An 11,514-nucleotide genomic window follows, 5' to 3' on the forward strand; every position below is an offset into this window, starting at 1 on the left:
TTTTTTGGTCATGTGATGGTAGATGTGGATGTAAATTCAGATGCATGCATAAAGATGTACATACTGATTTGTTTTTTTTTGTTGTTTTTTTTTTGTACATTGTATTTATTATTTCTTTCATGCTTTTATACTCAATGTATGCCCCAGTAATAATTTTGTATTCATTTGAAATGTATACACAACTATCAACATTTGATACTTTGGAATAAAAAGAGAGAAATAAATACAACACCCTTGCCAAAACTCATTATTATAAATCTTTAGAGTGCTGAAATATATTCAGTGATCCTCATTGTTCCTAACAAGGCTGTAGATCACTAAACGGTCTTCTTGACTGTTGTGACGTGGTCTACAAAACAAAAATGTTCATAGGATTAGAGACAGACAGAGAGATATATAGACAGATAGATGGATAGATAGATCGACAGATGGGATGGATGGATGGATGGGTAAGTAGATGATGGATGGATGGATGGATGGATGGATAGATAGATAGATAGATAGATAGATAGATAGATAGATGGATGGATGGATGGATGGATGGATGGGTGGATGGGTAGGTAGATGATGGATGGATGGATGGATGGATGGATGGGTAGGTAGATGATGGATGGATGGATAGATGGATGGATGGATGGATGGGTGGATGGATGGATGGATGGGTAGATGATAGATAGATAGATAGATAGATAGATAGATAGATAGATAGATAGATGGATGGATGGATGGATGGGTAGATGATAGATATATAGATAGATAGATAGATAGATAGATAGATAGATAGATGGATGGATGGATGGATGGATGGATGGATGGATGGGTAGGTAGATGATGGATGGATGGATGGATGGATGGATGATAGATAGATTGATAGATAGATGGATAGATGATAGATGGATGGATGGATGGATGGATGGATGGGTGGATGGATGGATGGATGGGTAGATAGATAGATAGATAGATAGATAGATAGATAGATAGATAGATAGATAGATAGATAGATGGATGGGTGGATGGATGGATGGATGGATGGATGGGTAGGCAGATGATAGATAGATGGATGGATGGATGGATGGATGGATGGATGGATGGATAGATAGATAGATACCTGTCTGTATTTGTTGGAGGAAGCATTAGTTCTGCATAAGTCAGGTTGGTAAGGTTTTCTTCAAACTCTGGCTTGGACATTTTTCTCAGGTTCTCATAGACCTCTTCTGTTAAAGTGGCTGTAGGTCTCTGATCAGAAGATATACACACACACACATACACACACACACACACACACACACACATATACTGTATATATCTTTTTATGTGTCTAAATAAATCTAATTTCAAATCAGTTGAATTTTCATTATTATTTAATACCTGTTCTGTGAGTCTCTTTGTTGCAAACTGTGTCCTCCTGTGGACAGATAGGTTTCCAATATAGCTTTAGATGTTAAATAACTATGTTGGGTAAACTTGCCTTAAAGATATTTAGCACCATGTACAGGATTGATAAACACTAGTCTATGTAAATTGCTTACATTACATGATTGCATGTTTGACTGACACACCGTTTAGTGCAAAGCAAGACTGAACACAGTAAATAAAGATGTTCTTGAGTGCTTCTATGTGCAGTTTCATCACAATGAAAGTACGATCTTATGCAATCAGTTCATGTTTTAGACAGCATGAACTAGCAGTATTTCAACACATACTGTCTGTGATGTGTAAAAGCGGGCTAAAACCCTCAACCACATCCACTCACCTTTTAACAAGACAAAAGATTACTAATGTTACGGCAATTCCAAAAAATAATGCACCCGTGGCAGCCAGTAAGAAATGTTGATGGCCAGGTTCTATAGAATTAACAAAGAAACAAACAAGCAAATTATGTCCTGAATATCATACAACCACACAACTCTTACTATTTTTGCAGTAGGCCTATATAGTATGCACAGAATAACCTAGGACATTTATCTTTTTTGATTCATTTAATTTCTTTTTTGATTAATTTCTTTGCCTTCTACATTTCATTCTAAATTTTAATTACCTTCAACTTTCAGAACTGTGACTGTTAGCACAGTAGAATTTTGATATCCAATGTCATTTTCGGCAATGCAGAAGTACTGTCCGTCATCTGTCTGACTGACGACTCTGATGGAATATTCACGACTGCATCCTACATAAGAGACGTTTGTTCTGCTGATCTTAAACCAGGTGTAGTTTGTCACAGCAGGGTTGGCATTGCTCTTACAGATCAGAGTTAATGAGTCTCCTTCTTGTATTTCTCCAGATGGGAAGACGGTTATTTCAACATTCTTTGGACTATCTGTGGAGAGAACAAACTTGTAAAGCCACAGAATCCGTATTGCAAGAGAACTTTGAAATCTTTGCACGCAATGGTCCAGCTGCAACGACAGCATACAGTATTGTGTCAGTGGGTTAGTGAAATCATGCGAGTTTCCTCCTTTTTAAACTTTGTAATTCTTCAATTAACATGGCAATAGAGGTCAGTAGCAGTTTGCCCTGTATCAAAACCTTATGAGAAACCTGGCCTTGCTGTCTACCTACATAGGCATCTCCCTTCTCAGGCATCATCCTAACTGAAATGGAGCCTCATAAGTGATTTAGAACAATTTACATAATCAGTACAACTCGGTGCAATATATAAATAGCTCTCCTCATGTGAATATCTTGGGTGATTGATTTCAAAAGATTTTGGTATTAGCATCTTGCTAAGCTAATGAAGCAATGCTCTAAAAAGCTTAAAATACATAACAAACACAAATGTTGGGTAAAATAGTCCGTTTTAATTAGACTGAACTATTTTTAGCTGAACTTCTAAGTTTTGAATGAATTATATTTATAATTGAAGTTGTGTCATCCACCATCTAGGACAGATTTTATTCACTGAGCTTGTCGCAATGGATTCACAACAAATTATACATCCGATACTGCCATAAAATTTGGCCAAAAGGAATCTTAGAAGGCAGAATGATCATGCTGCCTACCTTTTGGAACAGTCTTTGCATTTGGAACACGACCACGAGGCTTAAAATGCTGCCTACATGCAGCCAGGTTTTGAAACAGAGCCAAATGTTTAAATGTCAAATCAACTGTTGGTTAAATGTGAACTCACATCTCACATCAAGTAACGTTTCGTTTGTTAAAGTTCTGTTGCTGTTCTTCAGACCACAGGAGTAGTTGCCAAAATCTTCATGTGAGACAAAGGAGAATTTGAGCTCACTCTCAGTGGCGTGTGGTAGCAGAAGTTTGTTTTTAAACCAGGCAAATGGTCCTTGTTTTGGGGTACAGTTTTCTAAGCCGCATGTCAATGTCACAGAGTCCCCTTCATGGATATGTCCATTCGCCTTTTCCCTGTGCACTGTTACTCTGAAAGGTAGAACTGTGAACATGGCATAGATTAATGAAATGTATCCAGGAATGAACAAAATCATTTTTACCTAGTAACGCGTTTTAAAAACAGGGTTAAAGCCATAGCAGTTTGCAGAGGGTGCTTGACCGTTATATCAGCCCGACCAATATTTTGACATAATCGGCATCAGATGATAACCATGCTCTCTTGGATGAAAAAGTGGTAATCACCTCTTGTGTCTTTTCTTAAATCTACTGGAATTGTTAATGGTCAATACATATTTTCATTCATCATTATATTATATAATATGTACATATATATATATGGGCCTACAGTATATAGGTGATTCTTCAACTTCGGGCAATTTCATTGTATATTCAAAAATATTTTATCTTTTTTCTCTTTGTTGTATGAAGGTCACATTAAAACAGTCTTAGAAACTTTTTGCCATGCCTTCTTAATTTATTTTTGGTAGTTTTCAAATGCCTTTTATGTATAGATTTTAATGTTCTAGCATTGTCCCCGACTTTCAGTATTAAACTATGAAAATCCATCATAAAAATACAAATTATTATGTTATTACAACTGATAATCTAAACCAAGATTGAATTAAACACAAGCACAACAAACATTCAATATTTTTTTGTGTGAAAATTATTGCTATCTATTTTTCAAAAATTACGACTGTCCCACAGTTGTGCCATCATTTCCAACACATCAAACAATTTTTAATCTAACGTTTTTTTCAAAAGTTAGTGTACTTGTTAACCAAGTCAGTGAGTGAAGACAAGAGCTTACTTGAGATGACATTTGAGGCAAGTGATGTTTGAAAAAACTAAGAAAAATCAAGGTAAATATCACTTGTCATTTCCAATCAAGCTTTAGGCCTAAATTTGCCAAATTATGCAAAAGTGAGAGTTATAATTTAATTTAAATTATTTAGGATACATAAAATATGAAATAAGCTTTAGCAAGACAAATGAGTTGGCCATTTTTATTCAAAATGTTAAAACAATATAATCCATCACATTATATTCTATAGTAAACACAATACAGAATTTCAGGAAAAAACAAAAAACAAAAAAACAAAAATGATGCATATAGTCCACTGTGTTAAAAGTGGCCAAAGAGAAAGAAACAGCCATACATATACAGTATTTACAGTATATATATATATATATATATATATACATACACACACTATACTATACTATACTATATGATACTATACTGTGTATATATATATATATATATAGCCTATTTATGGGTGTTTCTTCCATTTCTGAAGAAATTGTTTGGTGTGTTGGAAATGATGGCACAACAATGGTACAGTCATAATATTTGAAAAATAGATAGCAATCAGTTTCAAAACTGAACAGTTTTATTCAAAAACCCACGTTCATCACTAGCAAAGATATCATTTTTATTTTTCATTGAAAAAAATATGGTCTTTCATTTACCTGCTACATTGAGGTTTATACCACCTGGTCCAGTGAATTTTCCATAACGACTGTTTGTTGTCAAGCGAAAGAAATATCTTCCAATGTCAGTTTTGGAGACATTGTGTAATTTAAATGAACAGTTTTTGTCTTGGTTTGTGTACACTGTTCTGTTTTGGTAAAGTTTGTTAGTCTCTTTGGCATTGGAGTGATAGACAACTATTCCCTCATGTGACCCATCTTGTTTTTGGTAAGTTTCTGGCTTAAACCATTTTAAAGTTCCAAGTGTGTGACTATATGGATATTCAAATGAGCAGCTGAAATCCACAGAAGATCCTTCAAATGCACATATGGTTTCAGGGCTGTATGAAACTGACCATGTGTACATAACAGCTGAAACACAAACACATTTTTTTTATTTATTTTTTTTATGGTTCCCATAAGTCCCCTTTTTTCCTTCAGGGTTTCCACATTCTTTGAATGAACTACATGACTTTTCCGTGACTTTTGCAGTTGTTTATGTTTACTGGATAAAATAGTTTTGATGCAGACATCTTTGCTTATCAATCATTCAGACCAATTTCTGAACTGCTAAGACTATAAGAACATATGAAATCCAAATGCAGTAAAATTGTAATCCATAATCAAATTTGGTTATAATAATAATAATAATAATAATAATAATTATTATTATTATTATTATTTTTATTTATATAGTGCCTTTCAAGGTCCCAAGGACGCTTTACAAAGCATGGGCAAAAACAGAAATTCACATATAAAATCATTTTAAGCATGTAAGCAAGCACACATAATCAATAAAAAAACACACACACACAAAATGTTATACCTGAATGACAATTAAGGTAACTACTCAAAACCAAAACTCACCTGATAGATGCAGCTGCATTAACAGAATAATGTAAAGCATGAAAAATTGTCAAATAAGAATACACTTTTTTCCTTCGGTGTCTCAGTCAGTGTTCAAGCTTCAGTTTTACCCCACACCAGGCATAATATACTTATCACTTGCATCAGCAAACGGATGTCCTTGTACAATGGTGGACAACTTCCTCAAATCTGCTTATGTAATTTAATTCCTTTATTCTATTCACTGCAAAAAATTATCTTTTTTTAATTAGTGTTTTTTGTCTTGTTTTCCATAAAAAAAATATCTAAAAAATTATTTAAAAAAGATACATTTAGTTGACTAGCATGACAAACGGCATAAGATATTTTGTCTTGTTTTCAGAGCAATCTAACTAAATTTAGTGAGGTTTATGCTTAAACATGAAAAAACTATTTGCCAGTTGCCATTTCGATTGGAAAACAAGTTTATTTTTCTTAACCCATTGGCAGCTTGTTTTTCTTGTATAAAAAATCAAGTTTACAAAATGTTTTCAGATTTTTCTAAAAACAAGACTTAATATGTCAAAATATGTCAAAAATACTAATTAAGAAAATGATTTTTATTTCTTTTTTTATTTTTTTTGGGAGGTTATTGTATATGCAAAATGATAGAAAATACTGTTTAAGGATTAATTTGTTAGTTTTAGCAGCATAGCTGGCATATAACCTACATTCACAATATATTTTAAGTGAAACAAAGTTTCAGTTGTTATTCTGCCTATTTCTGTCAATTTCTTTTTCTTATTTTTTGTCACATATTATCAGCAACTCAAACAGGAAATGACACTGATGATGATGATGCAACTGAGATGGTGTAATCATTTAATAAGAATGGCATTTAAATCCATCTTTGAACAGAACAATATAAAGAAAGTGTTATTGTTTCTATTAAAATACTTTCTAAAAATGTGTGGACATTTGTAACATTTCTGTACCAGTACACAAATATACTCTCCACTGAATATTGTGGTAATAGGCAGTAATAAACAGCTTTGAGTATATCAATCTGTTCATTTATTGTGGCTTGTCAGTTAGTAGAATTATAATTCCACCTTCTTTGTTTCTTAAAGGAATAGTTCACTCAAAAATGAAAATTCTCTTATCATTTACTCACCCTCATCACAGATGTGTATGACTTTCTTTCTTCAGCAGAACACAAAAGATTTTTAGAAAAATATCTCAGCTCTGTAGGTCCATACATACAAGTGAATGGTGATCAGACCTTTGTAGCTCCAAAAATCACATAAAGGAAACATAAAAGTAATCCTTATGACTCCAGTGTTTAAATCCATATCTTCAGAAGCAATATAATAGGTTTGGGTGAGAAACAGAAGAATATTTAAGTCCTTTTTTCCTCCAATTCTCCACTTTATCTTTCGCTTTCAGATGTGAAAGTGAAACTAAACAGGCACCACATGTTACTTTCAGATGTAAAAGTGAAAGTTAAAGTGGAGATTTAGAGTTTAAAAAAAAATACTTATATATTGTTCTGTTTCTCACCCACACCTATCATATCACTTCTGAAGATATGGATTAAAACACTGGAGTCATATGGATTACTTTTATGCTGACTTTGTGATTTTTGGAGCTATTTTCATTTTTGGGTGAACTATCCCTTTAACCCTTTGACAGCCCAGAGTGTTCTGAACTGGGATCAGTTGGCTTAAATTAAATTAAATTATGCACAGCGTGTAGCGAAGACAAAGCACAAAATCAACACAGAAGGCCATGGGGTCGCACAAGGATACATATACAAAAATATATTTGAATGCTTGTGTGATTTGGACAGCAGTACTTTTTTTTTATCATTGACCATAGGGAGTATTACAGAAAGTTCCTAACTTTAGGATCCTATCTTATCTACTTGGTTACATGGCTTTTTCAGTTAGGATCTCATTTAGGACAAAAGCTATTACAGAATAACATTTCCTAAGTGCATTATCTTATCTTAACTACAGATATGAATAAAGTATTACAAAAGCATCCTAACTAGTCAAAAATCTTAAAGAAGTGTGTGGCATCCTAACTGAAAACTTATTTAAAAGCATAATTACAGTCACATTACAATATTATGTATCATAACTTTAGCACTTTCCGAGAATGGCCCCACATTTATTAGAGATACAAAGGAAGAACAGCGATGTCTGATGGTGAACATTTTTTTGGAACACCCAGATGATGTGCTGCACTTGGATGACAAAACACTCAAAATAATTACAGACTCCCACAAAATAGGAAAATGCAGTGTGACGAGGAGGAGGGTGTGGCTGAGCCGTGAGGGTGCGCGCCTGGCACTGAGTTGGCCAATCAGCGGGAGAGGGATAAAGGGGAGACAGAGACGCCAGTGACATCAGAGAGAGAGAGAAAGGGAGACGCATGCGTCTCTCTCTCTCTCTCTCTCTCTCTCTGTGAGTTTTGCTGCAAAGCACTCTTTATGTTTTGTTTAAGTTCATTTTTGTCATTAAAATTTTACGTTGACTGTTCAGCTGGTTCCCACCTCCTTCTAGCCCATCTTGTGAACCCGTTACATTGGTGCCAAAACATGGGAGGGAGGAGCGATGTGCTGTCTGAGAGCCTTCGCCGCTGATGGAGGGTCGCGACACTGAGGAGGTATGGTTGGGTGCTGGAACGGTTCACCAGAAGGCGGAGGAGCCCGCTGCCATCCGTCAGGAGATGAAGGCACCGCTGCCATCCGCCAGGAGAGGAAGTGCTTGCTGCCATCCGCCAGGAAGTGGAGGAGCCCCTGACGGCCACCAGGGGGCGGAGGAGCCGCTGACGTCTGCCGGGAGGCGGAGGAGCCCACTGCCGTCCACCAGTAGGCGTGGTCCAGTGCCATAGCCAGGCGTCACGGAGGACTGCTGCACAGCTGGCTGAGGACCAATCGACAGCATGTTCGGGGACCACAAGCCATTTTTACTCTCTCTCTCTGTCTCTCCCGCTCGCTCTTTCTCTCTCCCCTCTCCCTCCCCTTGTCTCTCTCAGATTCTCAGGAGGCGGGGAGGACCATCGGGAGACACACGAGCTGAGCTGTGTGTGTGTGCGTGTCTGTGGGTGTTGCTGCAAAGCACTCTTTATGTTTTGTTTACGTTCATTTGTGTAATTAAAAGTTTACGTTGACTGCTCAGCCGGTTCCCGCCTCCTCCTCGCCTATCTTGTGAACCCGTTACATGCAGTTATCAAAACTTATATTTCTGCAGCCTTGAAATTAAAAGCGGATCATATTTGTTTCAACACAGTGCCCCTCAGCCAGACCACTGTGTCCCCTCTAGTGTTGGGATCGAGTCCACCTTCGAGTCTGAGTCAAGTCCGAGTCTTTAAACAATTGAGTCTGAGTCGAGTCCGAGTCCAAAAGTTGCAGAGTCGGACTCAAGACTGAGTCCATAACATGCTGAGTCCGAGTCGAGTCCGAATGAATCTGATCAAGAATCTGAATTAAAATTGTAACCATAAACTCAACATCAATATTTTAAGCTTATTTTAACATTCACAACTAAGAAAAGCAATTTGTAAATATAAATGCAAAAAACAAATGATTAGTATCCTGCTGAACAAATTTCAAAGTGGTTTTAGAATGAAATATACTTAAGGTGTATGAAGACAAAACTGTCCTTCAACACACTTCTTATTGCGTTCTGTTGTCATTTCAATTATTTGTTACTTTTTCCCCTCCACTCAAACATAGACTAAAGAAAGTGAAAGCTGTGTTAGTCATTACAACCAGAGTTATTATTATTTTGAATTTAATTAAGTTTTTATTTCTACTTTATTTTCTATTTGCCCATTCAGTTTAGTTTAGTTTTATCTGAATTTATGGGTGAAATACATTTAATGTAATTAATTAATTACATTTAATGTGTTTAATACATTTAATAAATGGTAATATTAAAACATTTAATAATACCCATAAAATTAAATACAACAACAGAAAATAAAAACAGAAAAGATCAGATCCCATTAAAAACAATATGTATATACTACAGTACTACACTTCACATTTTTCAGTCCTCCTGTTGTGTCCAGATGTAGCCAACTTCCCTAAAGTCAAGATCAAATTTTTGACAAACTCACCTTGGGCTGACGTTTCTTTTCACATTATATTAAGTATGGATAATAGGTGAATAGAGACTTCTCCCCTCACTTGTGTTCTTCATTGTATTTTCTGACTTTTTTGCCATTGGAACGCAAGTGCCAGCTTTACAGGTAACACACAGAGGTTGCGCTACAAATATGTGACGGACTGAGTTGTACAATTTCCATCATGGTCTATTTCATCCATCATATTAGTTTAAATGTCCCTGATACGTAGTACAATTGATTTTGTCTTGATATAGTCAACATTTTTGGTTAGAAATGACTTTGCATAGTAAGTGTGAGTCTAATAAAACGTGTTCTATTTAATAAATTGCAGAGTTGGGGAACGTACTTTTTAAAGTGTACTTACGTTATTGATATTTCTGGATGAGTTTGGCAGAGCACGTCTGGTGAATAGCGATCTCTTTCCCGCACACACATACAGCATGTGCACGCGGGTGAGAACACTGAAAAAGTACTTTGAAAGAGTGCGCGCTGCTGCTCTCAGCCAGAATAATCACACGTAATGACATATACGTGTCAAAACTGATGCACAGTATCAAATACACAGAATGTATGATAGTACTAACTGTAGAGACCACATCAATATGAAGACAAACTCAAATCCTGGACATTTAGAGGCCATTTTGAAACCCCGGCCGGATGCTTTGTTCAGGTCTGAAAAAGAGGACATGTCTGGGGAAAAGAGGACGTATGGTCACCCTATGTTACGTTATTTTTTGGTTTGTTTGTTTGTTTGTTTTTCGGCCGGTCCAAAAGGCTCGAGTCCAAGTCAAGTCAGAGTAAAAATGCATTCAGTCCATTCAAATTGGACTTGTGACTCGGATCCGAGTCCGAACTCGAGCACCCCAACTCTAGTCCCCTCTATAAAAATGTTGTATTTTAACCAATGTTTATAATTTAGTTATCATCTTTTAAATATATTTTCGGGGTTTTTTACATCCTAAATATTCAAATCAATTGTAAAGCAAATTAATTCTTACAATTTCCTCCTTCCGCACCGTTCACGCTAGTGATGGGTCGTTCATGAACGATTCGTTCATTTTGAACGAATCTTTTATGTGACTCAGAAGAACGAGTAGTCTCAGAGAGTGATTTGTTCATTTTGTGTTGGCCGCACACGCGCATTGCGCAACCACTGTTCGTGTGTTACGTAAAAACCGCATAGGCGCTGTACAGGAAACAGAAATGATTAGCTCACCTCTCGAGTCTTTTGGTCCGAGTCATTCGTTCTTTTGTCACGTGACAGTCGTATACGCTATGCATTGCTCACGCAGGAAACAGAAATGATTAGTTCACCTCTCGAGTCTTCTGGTCCGAGTCGTACGTTCTTTTGTCACGTGACAGCCGTATACGCTATGCAGTGACAAAAGAACGAACAATCTTCCGACAAGAAGATTGCAGAGGTGAACTAATCTTTCTATTTCTCATAATTTGTCCTTGGCTGCATTATACATTTTTCCTTATTGGGACTATAATCAAAGTTTGCGTAAGTAGTCGTGTTGGGGGGGATTTGGCTATTGAAAATGTAACATTTTAATTTAATTCTGCTCAAATGAACTAAATTACTTGAATAAAGATTCGTTCATTTTGCTGAACGAGACTCAAAGATTCAAGTCAGTAAAATGATCCGATCTTCCCATCACTAGTTCACGCTCCATATCCAGTTGGTGGCGGTAATGCGCCATAAAGCTGGTTTGCCAACCGCCAACA

The 11,514-nt window shown here is 36.2% G+C and overlaps 1 protein-coding gene across 3 annotated transcripts; it reads right to left on the reverse strand.

Moving 5' to 3' along the window:
* Window positions 1–67: 67 nt before the first annotated feature.
* On the reverse strand, window positions 68–5,829 carry LOC127453153 (B-cell receptor CD22-like). Of its 3 annotated transcripts, none has more exons than XM_051719344.1 (8): window positions 5,692–5,829; window positions 4,825–5,196; window positions 3,128–3,394; window positions 2,039–2,317; window positions 1,754–1,844; window positions 1,367–1,405; window positions 1,109–1,261; window positions 68–349 (listed from the first exon to the last, which is right to left on the reverse strand). In XM_051719344.1, the coding sequence occupies exons 1-8, from the start codon at window positions 5,729–5,731 to the stop codon at window positions 280–282; spliced, it is 1,311 nt and encodes a 436-aa protein (XP_051575304.1). In that variant the 5' UTR covers window positions 5,732–5,829; the 3' UTR covers window positions 68–279. The 3 variants fall into 3 exon arrangements, with proteins under 3 accessions (XP_051575304.1, XP_051575305.1, XP_051575306.1); XM_051719345.1 differs by having other exon boundaries at window positions 1,109–1,236; window positions 1,369–1,405; window positions 5,692–5,746; XM_051719346.1 differs by lacking the exon at window positions 4,825–5,196 and having other exon boundaries at window positions 5,692–5,815.
* Between the last annotated feature and the right edge of the window lie 5,685 nt (window positions 5,830–11,514).

Source organism: Myxocyprinus asiaticus, chromosome 15, assembly GCF_019703515.2.
Source record: "Myxocyprinus asiaticus isolate MX2 ecotype Aquarium Trade chromosome 15, UBuf_Myxa_2, whole genome shotgun sequence".
Lineage (NCBI taxonomy): Eukaryota > Metazoa > Chordata > Actinopteri > Cypriniformes > Catostomidae > Myxocyprinus > Myxocyprinus asiaticus.